A 23,182-nucleotide genomic window follows, 5' to 3' on the forward strand; every position below is an offset into this window, starting at 1 on the left:
GAAAACAAACACAATCTGAAGTATCTTACACACAATGAGGGAATCATTTTATTAGATTATGGAAGACAGCAGCATTACAGTACAAAAAGTTACAAGAGTAGCAGAAAAAAAAGTGTTTTTGGTTTAAATACTCAGGATTATACTGGGGAACATGAGAAGGATAGTACCCTTTTCTAAACTAACTCCTAACCAGGTTATCAAAATAAGTTTTGAATATTTAGCACAAGTAAAAAAGTTACAACAAACATCATTATAAAATGCTTTAATAAATAGTTTCTTTTCTGAAAGTTTTTTTTTGTTAAGAACATGTCAAAAAAAAAAGTACTAAAACAGAAGATCCTGCAAAGCAAATTCTGCATTCCTGTATAAAATAACTGCTTTCAAAACATCCGTGTTTACATTGTTCATGGGCCAGAGTTTATACTCTCAAACATCCGCTCCTCTCACCGGTCGGGTAACAAGCTGTATGTAGTGTTACGCTTCTTCAGTAATTAAAATAAACTTACAGTTTGCCCAGTTAATAGCAATAATAAAGCCTCTAAAAAAACCCAACACATAAGCCTTCCGTTACAAAGGACCAATTCTAATGAGGTACTCCCACCTTCTGAGCTTGCCAGCCTTTTTTCCTTAGAGCAGAAGATGAATAAAGCACAACAGAAACAAGATTGAGGAAAATATTGTTCCCTTCATTAGGCCTGTATTTAAACGCAAAAAAGTAATACCACATGTAATTAACATATTCACAAAAGAAAAAAAACAATGCCTCGCTACGTTGGTACTGTACAGTAGATGCACCCGTTAGTGTTCTCGAGATGGGCTGAACGTGGGGATAAACAAACACTTCTGGATCTATTTACACGTAAGTGGTTATGTTCCTATGCAGATACAAAAGGACCAACAGATTCCTAACATTGATTGTATTAACATCGTTTTCTAATCTGGACATAATACCAAAAAAAAATTTCTTATAAACTGCCATAAAACCCCCTTTTCTGCAACATAAATTAAAAGGAATGACATGTAAAAAAAAGACCAAAATATTTAAGTTATTAAATCAAATATACAGAGTGATTCATTTAATATGTACATATTTACAAAAAAGCACTTGCACTATTAGAAAATAAACCGTGTCAGTCGGGGAACCTAGAGTTCTCACAATTTTACTATATTGGTATGGCAGTCTTTGACAGTTGCTATAGAAAAAGTTTAATCTCAAGGCACTTGTCACAGGCTTCAATACTGCAATTCTAAAGTAATTAAACAGAAATAAAAAGGCCACTTTTAAACCACAGTTGAAAGATCTCTATAATTCTTTTGTTCCTATTACAAAGTGTGTAAGGCAAATTTGGGAAAAAAAAAATCTTACAGAAGCTACTAACGTAACAAGTGCAGTGAGCTGCCATTGATAGAGATTCAAAGTCAAGAAAGTAGTTTAAAGTTCACACAATTTCCTCAACCAGGAGGTTTTAAAGCCACCATTAAATTAGAGCAAGTAATAAAAAGAAATACATTCTGTAAACAGTGTACAGTCTTTTGTAATAAACTTTACACATATTGAAAATACAACCTCTCCTCTGCCACACAGCGAGTGTATTATAAGTAAACTTTACAAAAATAGCAACTATCAAAGATTACTCATTTTTTTCATCTGACAGTCATTGAATAATTTATACAAGGCTAAAGAAACAAAATAAATTTTATTTATTATTTTTATTTATTTTATTTTTTTACGCAAAATAAAGAAACTATGAACATTTGACTCCAGATATTTTTAGTCCTTGATGCAAAGTGGAGATGCCAATTTTTCCCCTCCCCAGTAAGCGCAGGCGCAGTCTGCCCACACTCCGCGTACAGGTTAGTCTCTACTGCCTTCAAAGTTGGACGCATTCACATTTTTTACAGATCTGTTGTCCATTTTGCCTATTTGATGGGATTTCTTTACTGGACTGCTCTCTGATGTGTCAGATGCCTTTGTCGGCAAAGGCTTTGCAAGTTTGTGAGAGAGGAATTTGTCCATTTCCTCATCTCTTTCCTCCTCTTCATCCTCCTCTTCCTCATACTCTACATACTCCTCTACTGCATCACGAGTTCTTTTTTGAGGAGATATGAAGTTTTTGCATTCGTAACGAATGTCTTTGTTACTGTAAGATCTGTCTATAGGATTTCTGATGGGATTTAAAGGCGCCCACTGGTTATTGGCACCCTCTTCTCTGGGAGGACGACTTCGCTCTCTCTCTTTTCTTCTCTTCCGAGTCCACCACACGCAGATAATTATGCAAGTCAGCCATACAATGCTAAATACCGCACAAAGAATCGGAACCAAATAATCTAGAGGGTAAATGGAAAAAAAACACACACAAAGTCTTGAGTTAACAGAACTAGATACATCTGCAAGAGAAGTATCCATGCATAACTACATGTTAGTCCTGGAAAGACTTACAAAAGGAAATAAGATGCCTTTACAGCACAGTGATATCTGTCTAAATGCACTAGTCCATCTAGAAATGCTCTTCACTAGTTTAAATTAAGTTTTCCTTGCTTAATGATGAAGGAGGTGTTTTTTTCTACTCCCAACAGACAAACTGGTTATAAAAGCAGCATCTCTTTCTCAAGGTGGCCCAGAAAACCTCAGTAGTGACCCTTAAGAAAAAAAAAAACCAAAACACCACAAACCAAAACCTGTCCTTGTAGGAGGCAGACTGTAAAGAGTTCCATGCCTCTAAGTTGCTCTAGAAGTACTGGCACTTGTATCAAAAATATGTCCTGCGTTTCCTATCATGAAGGTGAGTTCTTTGCCACCAAGTCCACAGACATTTATGTATCAACTATCTCAAAAAACATCCTGGTTCGAGCTATGTAACCAAACCAATCGCACACTTTTTAGGATGTTCCAGTCTTACTTCAGAGTTAAACACCAGAATATTGTCACTAGAGGTAAGAGTCTTTGCTGCTCAGGGAACAAACAAAAGTAGTTAAGGCAATTGCTTTTCGCCACATTCCCAGTCACGGACCCTTCTAGCGCTCTCCCAGCCACACAGACCCAGATGATTTCTCTAGGAAAACATTCCCGAAAATTTATGTATGTTTGGACTTTTTCTTCCCCCTCATTCTCAAGGGCTTTACTGCTAGGCTAAAATAACAACATTTTTCTACTCTTCTTGCTAAGCCAGAATTCCAACATGGTAAGAAGCAGTTAGACATGAGGTGCTTAGCTTTTCGTAGTGACAGCAGGATTGCGCAGGAGCTCTGAAGACAGACGCTGTCAACCTGCCACTCTAACCTCCAAATTCCCTCTGTAGTTTTAAGACAACTGCTTACAGAATAAACGGCTCTACAGAAACACCCAACTGCCTCGACACCATGGTTGTTCATTCTAACATCGAAGTGTCTTCTGAGCATACTCTTATGTGGAATATGACACATGCTCACACATTTCTTTCTAGTAATGGGAGATGAATGAACTGCAAACATGGTTGGCCTCAAGGGGTCTAAAACCAGTATTTTACCAGTTTTGGGGAGGATTGTACTCTTAGGAGTAACTGCTATTCTCTCCTCATTTTTCATAAGCAATCTAATATTAACTACAAATGGGGGGGAACACTTCAAGGAAGAAGGAGCTCTTTATACTAGCTTCTCCACAACTAGAACACAAAGCTTGCATTCTCACTGCTATGACATCTGTTATTTCATCACGTCTGTGGATCCAAGTTTACTTAATAAAAGGGTCTTATACAGAGAACTGTCTGTATACGGATGCCAAATTCAGAATGTTTTTTGTTAAAGCTATAGGAAACTAATGAAGTGTCTAAATGATCATCTCCATCCAGACACTTGAGCATCCCACAGAAAAGAGTCTCACCACAGACACAGGACTTTACACCACATTTTTTGGTAAGTTTCCAGCTACTTCAACCAATTAAGGGGTAACAATTCCACAAACCAAATCAAAGAACATGAGTGTCAAGGTCGCAGTTTACTTCATTAAGAACTTCACTTAAAGAATAGTGACCAGTGGCCAATATTTAGCAACCATGTTGTTAGAATGAGGAGTTTGGAAAACATTCTCCAGCACCTGCTGCAAGCCAAGCCCAGTTCTCTCCACTTTCTTAGGAGAAACTTCGAATCTGTTTGAGATGGGAGGCAAAGTAATTCCCATCTTTTCTGACCTAGCATTTAACACACAATGAGAAGAGAAGCTGAGGTACATCAGAACCTCAGCTCAATTCTTTATCATCTATGCGGTTTCCGTTCAAGAAGAAAGCTGGTACAATCCTTCAGGGGAGCTGAGGAAATGCTGCATTTGCCAAGGCTTTAACAGATGAAAGGCATTCCACAGGATGGAAACACAAGGGAAGTGGAACCAACCAATCTACTAATGGTCTGAATTATGGGTGGAAAATCTTCCAGAAGATTACGTTGGGGAGATCTAGGAAAAAGTTAGGAGAATCTCTTACCATTGTAAGATTTGCACTCTGGGGCTTAGTTGAAAGGGAGCCTACCACGGGTCTTCCTCAAGACCATCTCCTGCCTCTCCCAGGCAGGAACACAGGCATGCGAAACCTTCGACTGCTGGCATAGCTCTTGGAGACCAATATTCAGCAGTAAGGTGTCTCCAATCACATCAAAACCTCATTAAGAGGAATGAGCATTACATTTTACTTGCTGCGCACCACTGAGAAACATATGTTGAAAGAGAGCGCCAAGTTTTACGTTATGGCCAAGTACTGGAAGATACTCTTTAACTCTTGATAAGGTAAATAACACAGAAACACTTCAGAAGAGACTTGGTATCACATGGTGTCTTTCCCCTCTCCATATTTTCATTACTTCACAGCCTCAGTTTCTATAATGCACCAGCATCAAAGGCTAAGGCTGAGTTAAGGTTAGTGCAGGAGAACTGGAAAGGATTTGAACAGCCCATGAGAAGAACTGATCTTGTGAAATGTATGCTGAGTCTGGAGAACAGGGTTGGAAGTCAGAACCAAAGCACTGGCAAGGTAAGTGAGGATATTATGTTAGAGACAAGGTTAAATTGGCACACAAGCACAGAATCTTGATTTTAAAGCCATTTTCTCTTCAGTTTGTAATAGCAATTAAAGAAACTACCTGATCTATCATTCTCCCCAACATGTAAAGAAAGACAAGTCTGACAGGAGAAGAAGAGAAAATGCTTACAGAACACAGAAGGTGTATGTATTGGGAACCTTACCTGATGATGAATTCCCCACAACGATGGTCTCTACTTTGACTTCAGTTACTGCCAGCATAACAGTGCTGTTTTGCCGCTTAGTGATTGCATTTACTATTGTATTTGCAGCATTCTGTATGAGACTATTGTCTTGTTCATCTCGATGCGGGACAAAAGACTGCAAGGAGGGAAAGGGGAAAAACAAAAGATTATTGCAATCATCTAACCCTGGAAATCTACTTTTTAAACCCAGCTACATCTCAGTTGAGTTCGCTACGTTAAATTTACCTGACAGTAGTTACAAACAGCATCCTAAAAGTTTACTGTAGCAATAGTATGGCTGGCTCTATGCAGACTGGAGGTTCAGTGTTAGACTCGGTAGGTAACATGCCTACTTGCTAATCTAGTACACCCCAAATAAAAGCCAGCTGACTTCCACGTTACCTACACTGCTGAGCTAAACTTAGTCATAGTTTGGAGCACTTCAAGACGTGGATTATCTGGATAGAATTTTGGACGAAGAAGTCTGCTCTATTTATACCATACAGTTTGCTTCCTGCATCATGGCTCAGCATGTTCTTTACAGTACTGGTAGAGACAGACAGTCCAGCTTCAGTCTGGATAAACACTTTACTACAAAAATTCACTCCTCCTTGGAAACTAAGCAATACACGAGCATTGAGCATTTGGGATGTGAATGCCTCTAAATCAAGGGCAACAGTTACTTTCATCTATCCAACTTGCACCTTCTTCCACTTCCCACTTATCACCTCTGTATTTAATGAACATTCCAAGGCAGCCATGCCCTAAGTGCACAGCAGAAACTTCTTTACAAGATCAAATCCAGCCACCTGCAACTGTATCTCCATACGAAGAAGGTCAATAGCCCAAAATTTCGGACAGAACAGGTAGGCACTCTTCACTAATTTGGGCTGAACTAGTCTTTAGAGTAATTTATCAAGAGGTTGTGGCAGCCTTCTGTCATTAATGAAGCCTGCAGTTTCAGCTATCTAGCATCACAGGGAATTACAAGGTCACACAATCACTTTGCAGTCAGACTAAGTCACAGATTGCCGTGCTTGCACGGAAGTGAAACAAGCTTAAACAACCTCTCCCCTAGCTCCAAACAGTAAGAAAACATTTTCATATATATTAATACATATCTCATACTTACAATCGCCACTTCCACTGCATCCTCTGTGGAGTAAGACAGATCACATAGTACTATCAGAGTTCTGTCCCTAGAAACACTCCTAGTAGCTGGTAAATAGCGGATTTCAGAACAGATATGTTCAGTTGTAGTGCCCTGTTAGAAGCAAGAGAGATAGTCTGCCTTTAGTTCAAGTAAAAAATAGTACATAAACATCTTCAGAGTTTTTGCAGTTACTGAGATCTGATTAAGGCAGCAAAGAGAGAGGCAAGAAAGAGCAGGAAAATGAAGAACAAGGTTTTGGAATTAGGAGTGAGAAACTGAGCTTGCATGACTATCCTAGTACGGCCTGCACCCATCCTGAAATGTAAGACAGTAGTTCTCCCAAATTTGAAAAAGAAAATAAAATATTCAGTACAAACCCTAATTTTGCCTCGCCCTTTAGACAAAGCACAATTAATAGCAGAGGAGTCTAATAATAAATTTTGCAAGTTTGACAGCAAGGAGTTGTATTAGAAACATGAATCTTCCATGCTCCGACATAGAACATATCCCTACACATATTGCCATATTTCATTAATAATTCTGTTCTCACCTGGGGGACTTTGTCTCCGTTAAAAATTAAAGTAATTCTAGCACAGTCATTGTCCAAGTATCCAGAATTAGGCAGACACTTGATGTTGGCAGGCAGAGGTTCAGAGGCACTGCATTCTCCCCAGTCCATGCACGGTGGCTGAAAACATTTCATGTACTTCTCCTGGCATTCTTGACCCAAGGGACACTGGTTATTTGAATTATCCCAGTGTTTCTGTAACAGACAAGGTTTTTTCCCACACCACACCTAGAAATTAAAAAGAACAAAGCACTCGTACAGTTAATAGCTTTTATGCATCATATCAAAATTAAGCAATTCACATAAGATGGCTGTGATGTGCAACTGACTGCAGACCAATCCATATTTCCATACTGCGATAGCCCTGGTGGCAGATGAAGTTGCTCTTGCACAGAACAATGATGGTTTTGTATGGACAGAAAAGTAAAACTGTTTCCCAAGACACCACTGACCAGGCATACCTCCTGCGTAGCTTACAGCTCTGTTCCACATAACTGGGTTATACAGAAGTTCAAGCATTCAAACTACATCTAGGCTTCTATAATCAAGAAAGAGAAACACCTCCACAAGGATTGATTTCTCTTCAATATTTATACTGAGATCCTTGCCAAAGAATGCTGAAACTGTTAAGAGCTGATGCACACTGGTGAAAAGCACTGTCACTTCAATCACTCTCCCCAAAGAAAAGTGTGCTGGTACCCCCAAGTTACTGAGGTTCAGCAAGATTCTGAACACAGCTCCATTTCATGATGCAACCTTTAAGATTCTATATAATACTATATAGCTATTAGCCTAGGAACTTAGGGATTTCTTCAAGCACAATCATCAGCAAGAAAGCATATTTGTTCCATTATGCATGAAAGAACCAAACGCCATATATGGATAAGCTGCATTTACCACATAATTTCTGAGATTCTAGTTACCTTCACATACTGTTATTTTCTGAAGACATCTCAAACTTGAAATCATAACTATCATGAAGGGTCTAAAATAGCATTTCTAAATGACTATGTGAAAGAGTTAGGTATTTTTCCTGTAGTGCATACCTAGCTAAAGATCAAATTAATGGATAAATTAATAAGACCCAGAGAAAGGTTTTTAAACTGGTGCTTTCAGTGAAACGTGGGAGACTGCTGTGTGAGGCAATGGTGTAAAAGCTGTTAGTGCTCACCTGAAGCCACCTGCCTAGACCCACAACACATAAGGAGCACTGATCTTGTTTCCCTCCAGCTGCAATTTAAAGCTGCAGAGGTACCACAAATCCGCTGAGAAATGCTGCCTCAGGAGGGCTGAAAGGCTCGGAGCACATACACTAACAGGTTCAGTCTGCATTTAGGCTAGTCTTATTTTTTCTAAGTCACAACCACGAGGACATAGCCTATAATAAATATACAAAAGTAGCAATTTGTCAATTCATAAAACTACTGAAGGACTTTTCCTATATGTCCTTTACCTCAGAACTAATGTTTCACAAAGCTAAGAGCAATAAAACTGTTTTTGTGAAGCTTTGGCAGAGTAGTTTATTTATCCTTTAAAGGATCATTATTCCATTCTAGTTCACATTTCATTTTTTGCAAAACATGCCTTTCTGCTTCCGGAGAGCTTGTTCTAGCAGGTAGAGAGCAGGACAGCAGCTTATGAATATAAAGACAGTTCCTTAAGTATTTTCATAGGAAGTCATTAGACACATTTTTAATGTAAACAAAGGCAGCTTGAGGGAGACCTATGCAAGAGACTAGATGGAAAAAAACAAAGATTCCCTTGTGCATGAAGAACATCAAGTTTGTTTGAGCCAGAGGATTTAAGCAAATAGGTCAAAGTGCCTACCTTGGTGCAGTCAATACGGCCATCCAAACAGTGGCAGTTGTTGCATTCTTGATCCCACCTGCTGCCGTGGGGAAAGGTCATTCCTTTCAGCCAGCAAGGCTTTCCAATTCCAATCACTAAAGCAAAAAAAAAAAAAAAAAAAGCAGCACACTCAGGCACCTCTGAGTTGCTAAAGCTATACAAATTTAGTTAAAAAAATACTAGCTAATGTTTCCTATACATCAGACTACTGTATATAATAAACTCTATCCTGGCTACAATGTACCCTTAACTGTTCTTGGGGTAAAGGTTGATAGGAGATATAGGAATACCTTCTTGGCACCTAGGACCAATTCTTCCAGGGGGACAAGTACATCTGTATCCATTTATTTCATCTATACAAGTGGCACCATATCCACAAGGGGAAGACTGGCATTCATCAATATCTAGATAGAAAATAGGAAAAACTCAGTGGCTAGAACACAGAACATTGTAATCAAACATTTACTGAGATGAAATCTGACAATACCTGCTTGAGAAGCAAAGGACAGTTTGGCTTCAGAATTCATCTCCTAATTGGATAGTTCTACCATTTCAGCTGTAACCTAACAGATTTCCCATAACTGAACCCTAATTGAAGATCTGGTGATCAAAGAAACAGTCATATGCTGACTCGTCTCACAGAGCAGAGGTGTTGGTCAGCTGAAGATCCTAATGTCTTCTCCACATTTAGCTACAGAACTGAAGTCCCACATCCTTCTCCGGCACTGATCTCAGACATTTTAGGCTTCCTAGAAAAGCACATGCTTTCAGGAAGTTATCACAGTGCAAGAGCTGAACAGTGAATTGGCTCAGCAGTGCTCAAAAAAGGTGACTTAGTGCAACACAATTCACCATAAGGAAGAGTAGTAACAGTTCAGTTTGTTACAGACATTTGATATTACTTTTCCTAATAACATTTAAACAGTCATTAGATTAATTTATTACATACATACTTGGCATAAAAAGTCTTAAAAAAACCCTTCAAAGATTCAGAGGCTTAACTGTAAAAATCCATTGAAAAAGACAGGGAAACACAGTCCATTCAGATGCACAACGTGTTATTTGTTATCCTGAGAAAATGACCAATACTAATTTATGCAACAGTCTACCAAAGGCAACAGAAACTAACCTGTCAAGTTGGGAACCCACAGACCAGCTTCATTTTCAACCATAACCATTCTCTTCCAAACCATCTTTCAAGATGTTTCCTTTCCCCTGAAAATGAACGATCACTACAACCCCTCCAAAAAACTGTTTCAACACCAGTTCTTGACTGATGCACAGTATCACCTCATCATCTGTGTTTAAAGGACCGGGCTTAGAAAGTGAGCGCGGTAAATGGTAGCAGTAAGACTTGTTACCCACATAGGCAATGGAAAATGCCAAATAGATGTGGAATGGCTTTGGATTCTGTTCTAGCTTCCTTCAGAAGGAAGATAAAGTCTTACCAAATACAGAAATATCTATACTACAAGGTTTAACTACTCTTCCCTCCTCTCTTCAAGCTGTGTTGCTTTAAGATTCTCCAGCCTTTGTATGATGAAAAAAGTGACTGTTAACCCTGTTTCTGTATCAGCCATAACAGGCATTTTTGCCAGAGCTATTTTTTGTCTATGCCAGTCTAAACAAGAAAAAGTCTGCAGTCCCATTACAAATACACAGTATTTGTCTTTGACTATAAATAGTCCTCTCTGCATTTCTTGTCTGGAAAAAGAGAATATGTCTGGATCTAGCTACATGATTATTGGCCATCCTTGACTCTATATTCAGAGATCACTAAGAGGATGCTACCACAAGTGCTGCAGTCACCCTCTGACTAGAGGCATTGGCACGTTTATTCTCCCAGAGTAAGGATGAAATCTCAACTTGAAAGCACATCGCTGTACTGATGGCGTGGAAGGACCAAGCCCAACAGCCTTGAGGCTACAGAAGACTCAAAGTCTGATCTTTTGAAGAGGTTGAAATAAAATTAAGTAGGAGTAAGGTATTTATCACATGCAAGTCAAAATGGTATTATTCCATTAAAAAACCCAAACCACAAACAACTCTTCCACAACACTTCAATGCAGTTTGAGGGTCTTTTGACCGCCCTTCTTTTCAGTTTCTACTCTTCATGATAACTGCAATGTAACAGGTTTATTTTATAGCTTTGAAAGACCTTCACTATACTTATCTATGTTATTCATATGCCAGCACTAAACTCCTGATGGTTTTGTTTAGTTTTGTGATGTCTTCAACTTCTGTTTCTAATGTTAAATGGAACACTTAACAATATATGTCATCTTTAATGACAAGTTGCTTATAAAAAAAAAATACTTAATAAGCTTCTATGAAGCCAGGACTCCGGAGCCTTCAGAAATGCCTGATGAAATCCAGCAAACAAGTCTTTGAGCGTAATTTAAGCCAACTCATTTCAGTTTCTTTCAATGAAGTGAAGAAAAGAACATAAGTTGGATTATTTCCAAGGTATCAGTACCTGGCTGAGTGACAGGTGGCTTCTGCTTCATTATTTGGAACTCAGATAACCTAATGCAAAGAGGGTCATAGGGTATTCTTTCCGATTTGTGTGTCAGAATGGTACAACCTTTCAGGTCTTTACCCATACAGGTACTTACTAATTCTGCAGTCAGGACCAGCAAACCCAGGTGCACATTCACATCGAAACCAATTCACACCATCAACGCAGATACCTCCATTGTAACTGTAAAAATAATAAACCTATCATTACACCAAGCGTTCTCAGGGTAGACTCACTACTCTAAAGCTGAGCAAAAAACACCAGTCTCATGCAGTGTGCTCAAATGCAAATTTCTATTGTCCCTATTCATAGTATTTTCTCACTATTCAACAGTACAGAATTAAAAAGTCCCTGTTAATTCATTAATACAAGTCTGCTTAAGCCATCTATCTACATTATTTCATTGGTCTCTAATTAAAGCTTTGTTAATTAAACCTTATGTTGCTGTTTAGGGGGATGATCTGTTCCCATCAACAGAGAAAGCATAACATTAGATAAAAAATATTGCTTATAGGTCACCTGTTAGAACACCACCACCCTAAAAACGCGTGTGCATGCGTGGGACAGTGTATCAACAGAACTCAAGGAGATAAAACGTTATCACTGTAGAGCGAACACAGACAAAGCCCCAGGCTTTTGCAGGGTTGGAGGTTTTTTCAGCTCATGAAGTATAGCTTATTGCATCAGAATGAACAACAGAGAAAGGTGAGGTAGATGGTTTGCTTCATCTGCATACAAGCATTTCTCCCCATAAATAACAATCTCTGTATTTAAAACGTTTTCCTCATATCTTACAAAAAATTGGTTTTGTTTTTAAACACAATTATACATAATATAAAAATGTCCTGTTAGTTCAAATACTACCTAAAATTATCATCTATTATAAACTAACAGGTTTCAGTTTCTCATTTTTATTCTCAAACTCAATTGCAGGTACTCGAAATTTTATCAAGTCTGATTCATTTCATATCACAGTGATTTATTAGTCTGGCATGAACTCTACACCAAAATATTTTTATTTATTCATATACGAATAAACTCAGGATTGTTTTGTGGTCTTTGTTGCTGTCAAGGCATAGTTAATGCAGGCAAAAAATTGTTTAAAGATTTTTACAAGGGCTGGCTTCAATTATTTTAGGGTAGAATTAGTTCTACTGCGTAGTGGAAATCCATATTACTGCGCCTACTCTTATTTTCACAACAGATACAGAATGGGAATTCATATACTTACCATGGATGAGGGTTGCAGTCATTGGTATCTATAAAAAAAGAATACACACTAGCGTAACTAGTGGCATATTTATTTTCTGATGCATATTATAGATCAAGAGACACTACCTTTGATAAAGAAAAATAGGACAGAATTGAATGTTTTCATTCACACTTGCAGAGAAAGTTCAACTAGCCCCAACAGACCAGTAAAATGTCTTAAATGTGATGAATAGGCCAAACGCAGTTTTACAACTCCAGTGTATTTTGATCTAACAGCACAGACTGATACACAGCGTGATGTCAACACAACAGAAATAAAACAGGGTATCGCTTGCACTGGTGGCGGGTTATTCAACCAGGCTCTGAAAGCTTTCTAAAGGATTACTACTACTTTGGCACTTTGTATGTATACATACAACTAGCCAGATTTCTTAAACAAATCTTTCCCATTATAAACAGCTCTGAATTATTTGTTAGCATTTATACTAGTGCTGTCAGCTTTAAAACCGCTAATTAGGGTATACATCAATACAACGGTAATTTCACAGTGGATTTAGAGTAAAAGCAGAGCTAAAATTTAGATTTTTTTCTTTCTTTAAGTTGCAGACTTTACTCCACCAATTCACTGTATTGGTACAAAGTAGTTAACCACTATCCTCAGAGAAAATGATGGAATATACACTACTGCCTGCCTTCCTACATACTTTTCATTATTAAAATAGTATTTCTGTGAGTATTTCTGCACACGTTCCTCAAAATCGGATTTCTATAGAAGGCGAAAAGTCTTATTTTGGCAAAGACTAGGTGCAAAAAGAGCAATAACAAATTCTTCGTGCATTACTTGAGCATCATCATCTTTACCTACCTCCCACCCTGAATGACTCAGATATTTTGGCACACAAACTCTATAAACGTGCTTTGTTTCAGTTAACAGCTCTGTGCCAGACACTCCTAATATCATCCCAGGGGAAAGCAGAGGAAAACAGGAGTAAAGCCTTACTCTGTGTGCATGTACGCCCTTCCCATCCTTCTTTGCAGATGCAAGAAAAGGAATCTCCACTGCCAACGCACGTTCCACCATTCATGCAAGGGTTTGGAATACAGCTGCTGTTTTTAGCTTTGAAAACAGAAAAGGTCTCTATTTAGCACAGGAAACGAAAGGTATCTATCATCCTGATAATAACACAATCCTGAATAACATCTGACAGTGAAAGACAAAGAGGTCAAAAGACTACAAAAATAGTCACATCATAGGATCATCTCTCACCTACCTTCACCATCACCCCAAATCAATTGTTTGAACCATGAAGCTTTAGCCTTTGGGATTTTTTTTTCTTAAGTATTTTTTCTCATCTGTGTAAGCATCCTTCAAATGCTGCCAAATTCCTACTTTGGCTTTGAGTTCCCCAGGTCATGAAGTGTACTTCATAATAAAATACTAGTATTTAAAGTTCAGATTTTGATTAAATGCCACAATTGTATCTAAAACCCAGAAAAACTACACTGGATTACCTTCAAACCAACTTCTAGGTCCTAACAAAAGCATCATATTCAGAAGTGTACCATGAAGACTACATTCAACTCCCAAAAAGATCCAGAACAGTTCCCTACAGCAGGCACTAACCCTGTAAATCCCCTAGGAAGAGCCACTTCATTTTTCCTGAATAAGTCTACTCATATGCCTCTCCATCACAAACTTATTCACATTATAAACTTTCAAGCAAAGTGGGGGACTACGTTCCCCCAAAACCCTTTACACAGGGTCTCTAAAGACTAATCAGTAAGTCAAGTCCAACAGTTCCAAATCTGCTTAGGAGAAGCTGTGTAAGGGACCACGTGAGCAGCCTGTGGAGAACAGCTTCCTAAAAAACAGAACCATGTCAGGTGAGTGGAAGAAATTACTTGAAACTTCAGTTGCCAGCCAGCCAGAACAGCTTTGAACTAGCCAGCTAGAAAGACAATGTGCCCATTGACTGAACAGTTAAATGTTATTTCAACTTTCTCTACTAGTGGCTTTATCTGTAGATGATTTAAAAAGCTTACCAGTATTGCAAGTACTTCCTATCCATTCTGGAGGACACGAACAGCGGAATGTATCTCCATCATCATAACATGTTCCACCATTGCTACAAGTATTTGCATCACATTGGTATTCACCTACACACCACAGTAAAAGAGTTTTACTTTCCATTGGTCTTGCCAAATTTTAAGACCAGGTACTTCTAAATCATGGAATTACTTTTAAAGAGACTTCATATTTAAATGTAACAGTACTAGAAACACATAGCCCCACTTGCTGTATTACAGTGAAAAACCAAAAGAGTGGAATCGAAGGGCTTCTCTTACACTATTCCACTACACGAAGGAATACATTTATTAAATGCTCCATTTTGCTGCTGGGAAACTGGAAGAGATATGCTTATTACTTCACTGCAATTGTTCAATTTTTAATTTCAGGAACTCTAGTCTCATGAGAAGAAAGCAGATCATTTGGTAAACTAAAGATCAAAGCAAAGAACACTTACGTGAATGGCAAGTTTTGCCTTTCCAGTCATTCTTACACTCACAATAGAAGTCATTTACCAAATCAATGCACCGGCCACCGTTGTGACATGGATTAGGAGAACAGTCATTGAAATCTAGAGAAAGAGTTATTCAAATTAGATGACATAGCCTAGCCAAGGCCATGAGAAAATACAAAATGCTTCTTTATAAAGGAAATAAATTGTGTACTATTTAGGAAGAAAGCATTCCTAATTCTTATGGGGTTATTTTTACACAAGCAAGGAAAAGGCTAATTTAATCCAGAACAACATGAATTATGAAAGATTTTGACAGCTTAAGAGAAAAAATATCATTCACTATGGCTTTTCAGTAAAGCACCAAAGTAGTTTCATTTTTCCAGCAAACAGCTGTATTCTGAACTTCAGAGAAAACTTTCTAATAGGGACCACAATGTCCTGAAAAGGATGCCCAACCCAGGCCATCCACAAGAGACAGTTAAGGCTCCCTTCTCTTGCTTTATGGCTTTAACTCTGTGTTTTGGAAACATTACATGGCTTTGCCATATACATGCAGTATGTGCGTATATGCATTAAACATAAACATACCTGAATTTTAGAGAGAGTTCTTTTCACTTAAGACCAACATTTGAATAGGCAGAACACAATTATTCTAAACTGAACTTCCTCTAGGCCACACAAAAAGCTCTTTTGACAGTGGTAGCTGCCAAAAGCTTCTCAGTCTACTTCACAGCTCAGTTGGTGCATGTCCTATAATACATCTTAGCAAGCCCATACCATCACATTTTAGAATGGGCTTCAGAGCAGAAAAAGAATCAACTACACTTTCCTCTGAGGTAACTCTACTACAAACTGGCCTAGTTCACATCTTTGTTAACTAAGGTCCAACATGTCTCAAGACAAGGCAGCAGGAGTAAAGGCGTGCTTTGACTGAACCTGGAATACAAAACACTGACTCACTGTATTCATTGAGTAAAAATTCAGGCTTCAGCAGTTCTTTCCTTACTGAAGGAATAGATATTAAATTTATACTTTTCTTCAGTAATGTGGAAGCACTTTATAGCTTGCACAAACTTAAGCTAAAAAGCTTTTCAATTTTAGAAGCTATTGTGCATGAGTAGACTGGGTAAGGGACAAACATTTATACACAGGAAGTACTAAGTACATATGCTTATAGCAATAAAAGGAATATAATGAGTAGGGCCCCTTAGCTGGGGGGCCTCTTCTCAGGAGAAAAAGAAGTTCTTTCCTCCTGAGATACATATCCTGTACTATGCCAAAGAATCAGATTAGGGCCCTATTAAAGGAACTGGGCCTTTTAGAGCTCTACACAAAAGTCATCTTAAATTCTTTTGCAAACAATATTGGGTAGACTGTAAGTATAGAACAGAGAAACTACCCCATTGTTATTAACCATGTACCAACCATCACTGTTTCAGCAAAGCTGTAATATTTGACCCTGCAACACTTAGCAGCACTCACTTGTATCACACAATTCTCCTTCCCAGCCACTTGAGCAGAAACATCTAAATGAATCAACTTCATCGATGCACGTTCCACCATTCTTGCAAGGTTTCCCAAGACAATCATTGATGTCTACGACAAAAAGTCAACAATTATTGCTCAAGACTGTCTTCACCTACCTAGAGGAGTGATCCACACTTCTGTGTCTAGGAGAAGCAGCACAAAGTAATGCTCCATTTGTACATAAGGTAAGAACAGCTCTAACATCTGTTTTCAAGCCTGATATGGTTTCTAGATGTATTGTCTCTCATGCAGCAAGTCAAACCAGAACATTAAATTTACCTGGCAAAAAATCCAGGTGTTCAAAAAAGCAGCTGCAACAGCAATACATATGCCCCTAAGTTGTCCTGTCAATGTGTCTGTCCCTTCTTTATCATTCCCATGTTGGAGAAATTCATGGCTTATTGCAAGACTGTACGTAAAGGCTATGGGTATAGACACATTCACACTGAGGTTGGACTAAAACTGGTTTTCTTTCACAGAGAAGGTGTGAACCACTACAGACAACTGTTACAAAAGGAAACCGGATTTCAAGCAGTACACCTGAAACAATGCTCTATACAACATTATTAAAAGCTTAATATTTTATATTGTACAGCTTTGTAACAAAAACTTTGGTAGTTTTAGAGCAACAAAATAATTTAGAAGAAACTCCCACTTACTTTCATGACAGTATATTCCAGTAAAACCTCTTTCACAGGCACAAGTAAAATTCCCTCCTGGCTGACTAATACACCGTCCGTGAGGCCCACAAACATTAGATGAAATGAAACGGATTCCTTCTTGGGTAGCATTAGTGAAGACTTCTATTGTACAGCTGTCTATTACTAAGAATGAGAAGTATTATCATCAGACTGTTAGTCTGCATCGCCAAGCAGCTTTTAGTTTTAAAACAGTTATCCAAAAATTAAGACCAATTACAATTTAAAGGTTAACTATAAGTTACCCTCTACCTCTTTGTAAAAGAGGGCAGGGACAAGCATTTCCTTTCATTGCCTCACTATTTCACAAAGTTCAAATGAGTATCATAAAAATGTTTTTGTATTATGTTTTTCCCAGAATTACTACTTTTTCTTTATTTTAGTGTACCACCAATACATTAAGACAAGTTTCTGGATAACAGCAGGTACCTTTACAGGAATTGTTCTTGCAGTGGTCCTTTAGATGAGAACAGTTCTTTCCGTCATAGTCATCAGGGCAGGCACAGTAATAATCTCCTCCCAGATCGTAGCATTTAGCCCCATTCTGGCAAGGGTTAGGTTCACAGAAATCAATATCCATCTGTAAGAGAGACCACAGTCAGCAGCAGCCGCTTTATTTCCCAGGACTAAGCAGCATTATCTGTGTGGCCAAAGACACAGATGAAGCTAATGTACAAGGAACCTCAATTTTTAAGAAGGGTTATGAATCATACATAGTGCATTCCATCCTGCAACACAGAAAGAAACTCAAAGTTACTTTAGTCAATCCTAATACAAACCATTTCTGATACTGCAAAAAGATATTCCTTTGCAGGAGGCTGAATAAGCACATTTGCAAAGAACATACCATTAAGATCTTGCTACTGTGACTATTCTGGATCATTGTAAGTCACTTCCCTGTCCTTCACACCCACACACTAACTGCTATAATGCAAGTTAAATACCAGTGTGCTTGTCAACCTTGTGCCTGCAAGACACTTAAAATACACAAAGCCTTAAAAAAATTCCTATTCTCTAGAGCAACTCCTCTTCCCATCTCAACACATGGAATTTATCGAAGAACCACATAGCTTGGAAGGGGCCTCTAGAGGTCAGCTACTCCCCACCTCCTGCTCAAAGTAGGTCTAGTTAGACCAAGCTGCTCAAGGCCTTACTCTTACAAATGCTATCACCATGCCAGTTTACACAGAAATGCCAGACACATTCTGAACGCTTCTTACCATCTGATTCAACAAGCAAAATTTAAACCTAGCTTTCATAACGTAATTCTTACACAAACAAACTGCTGAGCAAAGCAATACTCAGTCTTCTAAATCAGACTGACACATAAGATCACTCACTGGTGATGCCCTAAATTGGCCTCAAAAGGGATACTGTTACATTTCAATACCTTTTCTCCAAATTGTGGTTATTAAGGATTGCTGCCCTCCCTCAAGTGAATCCTCCCCTCTTCACATCTCTCTTGTGAGAAAGATGATCTTATGTCTGTAAAGTTGAGAAAGCTAAGTCCTACAGTGGATTTGGTCACTATTTTTAGTAGTTCTGCAGTTAAATGGGAGAAAAATGCAAAACTAACCAAAACAGAAGGAATGTAAATGGTGTTAAGGATTTAATTCAGAGAAGCAGGTACAATTCCAGATGCAATAGAGAGGTTTTCAACAAGCTATTTTACGCTCTCATGTAGAACATTCAAAGCAAACTACAAAAAACAGCTAAGGTCTAAGAAAGATTCTCAGATCTCTATCAGATGTCTCCATTTGTTTCCTTCCATTAGTGTAAATTTCCCTTTCCCAATGCAAGTTCAGTAGCTGGTACTTTAGCATCTGGAATCAATGGTAGATATTTCCTGCAACACACAAGGCAAGCAGCCAACTCCCCTCTATTATTCAAAGAGATTTGCTAAAACTTTAATTGCACAGTATGGTACGGATCAGCCAAGAGCAGAACACTCAAGCTATGACCCTTCTGTACAAATGGTACTGCACCAGTTTTATTAAACTGGTCAGTATCTGCAACCCTTTTTAATTTTGAATAAAAGGTTTGCATTGTTAGAGAAACAATGCCTTCAATGCAGAATAAAATTACTTCAGCATTTAAGAGAGATCACTCCCACATTCTCCACAAAAAAATTTTGGAGCAAATTCAACAAAATTCTAGCCCAATGCCTCCAGCTGATGCTGTTTTGCTAACCTCAACACATGAATTTGGCTATCAGTGAAAGCCAGAAAGTACATACTTAAGGCAATATAATTTTACACTGGAAAGTCTAATGTCCTCCCTGTAACAAAGAAGATCTTCATTACCATGAAGTACTTTATGAATTATCACTAGCACTCAGTATTTCAGATCTGAATCCTTATCTAAGCACTAGAACTGCATGTTCCTAAAGCGACCTCAAACGGAAAGTTCTGAGAGCCAATACTTGCCTATCTGCCTGCCTTTAATTATGCGGATACTCCAACCAAAAGCAGTGGGATTACTCGAAAGGCAACTCAATCACGTACTTCAGAGTTACAAGGATGAAGACCTAAAACATTCTTGTCTAACAAAATGGCAACGGAAAAGGTCCTCAAAATGGCAACGGAAAATGATTCAGGCTTAAGCAATAGTCGCAGCCTTAAAGCATTTAAGAGAGCCAACACCTATGGGCAACAATTTGCAGTTTATCAGGCTGCAAATTCAAGCGTTACAGCTACTATGACAGCACTGCTCAACAAATTTGCTTATTCAGAGTATCAAGTAACAGCTACGTTAGTCAGTAATGCTTTAGCCTTGGGTTACTCCCCATTTAAAGCCAGACATATGTTGCGTTCAAGAATTTAATCCATGAAAAGCATTGCAGTAATGCCACTGCTGCCCTCACCTCGCAGAAGACTCCTGAGAAGCCCTGTGAACACAGGCAAGTGAATCCATTCACCAAGTCTTTGCAACGGCCTCCATTCTGGCATGGGTTGCTTTCACACTCATTTATTTCTGTCTCACAGTTTTTTCCTGTGAAACCACGAGTGCATAAGCAATGGTAACCATTCACTTCATCCTTCACAGAGCAGGGGAAAAAAAGCAAAAGTAGAAAGATTGGTTTACTGAAAAAACTTGCACACAAGATTCAAGTTATTTCTATATTCTGTATTTGTGAGCAGCAGTAGCACCACAAAATTATGTTGTGAAACGGTGCAAGTGCAACACTGCACTTAACATTTAACCTCGTTTAACCAAGCTGTAAATCCAAACTACAGAATTCATAACTAGCCAGAACAAGATTAATTTTCAACATGGCATGTAATAAAGAAGACTTACCTTACAAGTCCCTCCGTGTTGACATTGTCCATGACAGTCATTAATATCTATGGATAAAATATGCAAGGCATTAGAATTTATACTGGAGAACCAAGCTGTAAAGCACAGGTCTAGCATAAAAATGGAGAAAAAATGATTTTCAGAAAGGATTTTTTTCTACATATTTCAACGGAAAACAAGGATGCTTGATGTCTTAAGAGATTCTTATTTTTAAAAATACGTAACAGAAAATTACATATTCCATATTTCTATTATAGTGTAATGAAAACTAAATTAAATGCTACCAGCTAATTTCATATGTGGCATTTTAGCTAAAAAGTATTTTAAATTGAATCAGTACATTATATCATTCAGAATCAGGGATGAGTGAGCAGGGAGAGATTAGAGTTACGTAAGTGTCTGTCTAAGCTTATTTTAATACTGATTACATCTCTAAAACTTACAAACAGTATTTTCAATTTACAGTGCTGTAAGTTAGAAAAATCCTGACAACAGGTATGTTTTCTTGTACAAGGATGTGTACTATCATTCATCATAAAACCTTTTTTAAAGAATAAAGCATCCTGTGGTCAACATACATACTAAAGAAATACTAACTGATATGACAATTTACTCCTGTCCATCCTGGAATGCAGTCACAGTAATATCCACCAATGAGATTTTTGCAAGAGTAAGCATTAACACAGGGTTTCCCCTCACACTCATTAGCATCTGTGAAAGAAGATAAAAGAAAGAAGAGAATAAAGAACAAACCCAGAAACAGATTACCATGGCACCAAAGCAAAGTTTCCATGCAATCCAAGCATCAGAAGCTCATATACATCGGTAGGGCACTAAAACCACTTACATACACGTGTCTATAGCAGCACATGCGTGTTATCTTACTTTTCCCTTTGCCAAGACTTCAAAAGGTAGTATGTTAGTCAGGGCAAATCCCTTCCTTGCCTCCTTAAGCTTATATCACTGTTTTGCCACCATGAGAAAAGAGCTACCATCACCAATGCTGTATTTTGAAACAGAAAAGTAATTGGGCATTCTAGAAGAACTCATAAGTAAGCTTAAGTTGGGGCTTAAATAGTTACAGGTTCACCTGAAAACTTCTGGCTTTAAGATCTAAAGAAGAGTTAAGATACCAATAGCAGCACACATCTTCAAAGTTTTTTTTCAATAAAAATCATGACAGAAACACACTTCCACAGTAATTCATTATTTAGGAATAACGTCCAGTGGTCTTCAACACTTTACAAGGTAATTACTTACCAAGCTGACACGTTGCTCCAATCCACTGTTGTGGACATATGCACTCAAATGCATTGACACCATCAATACAGGTCCCTCCTTGAGCGCAAGGGTTAGATGCACATTCATCAATATCTGGAAATCAAAGCACACTTTCGATTACATGGGTTAAAAACTTGGCTTAACCTGCGGTTTCCTATTTTTAACAGTTTTTTTTGAGATGAAGGGGGAGAATGTACAAACAGAAAAGCTTAGGAACAGACATTTCTAACCTAATTTTTACTTAGTCTCCCATCTTCGAGATGGGAGGAGAGGAGCTCTGAAATTTTTTATCTGCAAACAGCAAGAAGATTCAGTTAATCTCCCAATGCTGAATATATTTATTGAAAGTCATGTTCCTAGATCATGACATCAGTTTAAACCTGTAAGTCATAGGCGAATAGCTAACCAACGACTTCCCTGTCTCCCAAACCTGACACTTGAGCATTTGAGTAATCAATCTACTCTTCTACTACTTTGAGAAGAGAACCTTTCACATTCATATTTTTGTTTCTTAAAACTTAAACCCATTCTGTATTTTGCTTTAGACGTGCTAAAGAGTCAGAAACTGCTCTACAAGCTTTGGCAACAGGGGATTTCTTTGGATGTGGTCTAGCTAGGCTTTTGATAACCTGTACATCTCAACTGCGTCACAGTATTGCTATATCATTAATCCTGTCAGAGTCTCACAAGGCATAGCTGTTAAAAGACAGGTAAGGTAAGAGACTACCACCAAATTTCATAACCACAGAGCATGATATTCTCAAGTAAGCTGTATCCACCCTTCCAACCTAACAGGTCAAGTTATCAGTAAATGCATACCTACCAATAGCACATGTTGGTCCACTCCACCCCGACGGGCAGTGACACTTGAAGCCTGATGAAATTTCGTGACAAATTCCACCATTAGCACAGGGGTTAGATACACAAGCATGCTCCGCTGGGAAGAAAGGAGGAAAGAAATTCTTGCTAAATACTCTTCTAGTATCAGTTAAGGAGAACATATACTGTTAGAAACTGCATCCTGATTGAAAGCAACCAAGAGCATGAGCTCTTGAGGTGAGGTGCCTGTACAGAAGTTTGGAGCATCCCCCTCTCAGCTACAGAGAGTCAGATTCCCAGTTAGAGACTGAAGCAGGACTTTCCCAAAGCTGCATCATCCTTCGTATCAACTGACTAGGAAGCCTAAAGGTAGACAGGTTACTCTATCTCAATATCTCAGGAGCAAGAGAAGCCTCCCATTAAACTACTGCTTCCAGCCACACGTTTCCAGAGTGTGCTCCAGCACTTTTTTTCCTTTAGTGAGACAAAACAGATGTGCTGTATGCAGA

The 23,182-nt window shown here is 38.4% G+C and overlaps 1 protein-coding gene across 1 annotated transcript in view; it reads right to left on the minus strand.

Annotated features, from left to right (window-relative positions):
- Positions 1-1,049: 1,049 nt before the first annotated feature.
- The window catches only part of JAG2 (jagged 2), a gene marked incomplete at its 5' end in the record, with an annotated part of 42,331 nt that continues 20,198 nt past the window's right edge, over positions 1,050-23,182 (minus strand). Inside the window, 19 exons of the mRNA XM_010139100.1 lie at positions 1,050-2,328; positions 5,210-5,366; positions 6,363-6,494; positions 6,934-7,179; positions 8,779-8,894; positions 9,090-9,203; positions 11,415-11,500; positions 12,549-12,576; positions 13,530-13,646; positions 14,573-14,686; positions 15,055-15,168; positions 16,534-16,647; positions 17,238-17,402; positions 17,706-17,856; positions 20,140-20,313; positions 20,574-20,620; positions 21,171-21,284; positions 21,834-21,947; positions 22,678-22,791. Coding sequence (XP_010137402.1) covers positions 1,856-2,328; positions 5,210-5,366; positions 6,363-6,494; positions 6,934-7,179; positions 8,779-8,894; positions 9,090-9,203; positions 11,415-11,500; positions 12,549-12,576; positions 13,530-13,646; positions 14,573-14,686; positions 15,055-15,168; positions 16,534-16,647; positions 17,238-17,402; positions 17,706-17,856; positions 20,140-20,313; positions 20,574-20,620; positions 21,171-21,284; positions 21,834-21,947; positions 22,678-22,791 — 2,690 coding nt within the window. The remainder of the gene's footprint in view (positions 2,329-5,209; positions 5,367-6,362; positions 6,495-6,933; positions 7,180-8,778; positions 8,895-9,089; positions 9,204-11,414; positions 11,501-12,548; positions 12,577-13,529; positions 13,647-14,572; positions 14,687-15,054; positions 15,169-16,533; positions 16,648-17,237; positions 17,403-17,705; positions 17,857-20,139; positions 20,314-20,573; positions 20,621-21,170; positions 21,285-21,833; positions 21,948-22,677; positions 22,792-23,182) is intronic.

Source organism: Buceros rhinoceros, unplaced genomic scaffold (assembly GCF_000710305.1).
Source record: "Buceros rhinoceros silvestris isolate BGI_N320 unplaced genomic scaffold, ASM71030v1 scaffold25006, whole genome shotgun sequence".
Lineage (NCBI taxonomy): Eukaryota > Metazoa > Chordata > Aves > Bucerotiformes > Bucerotidae > Buceros > Buceros rhinoceros.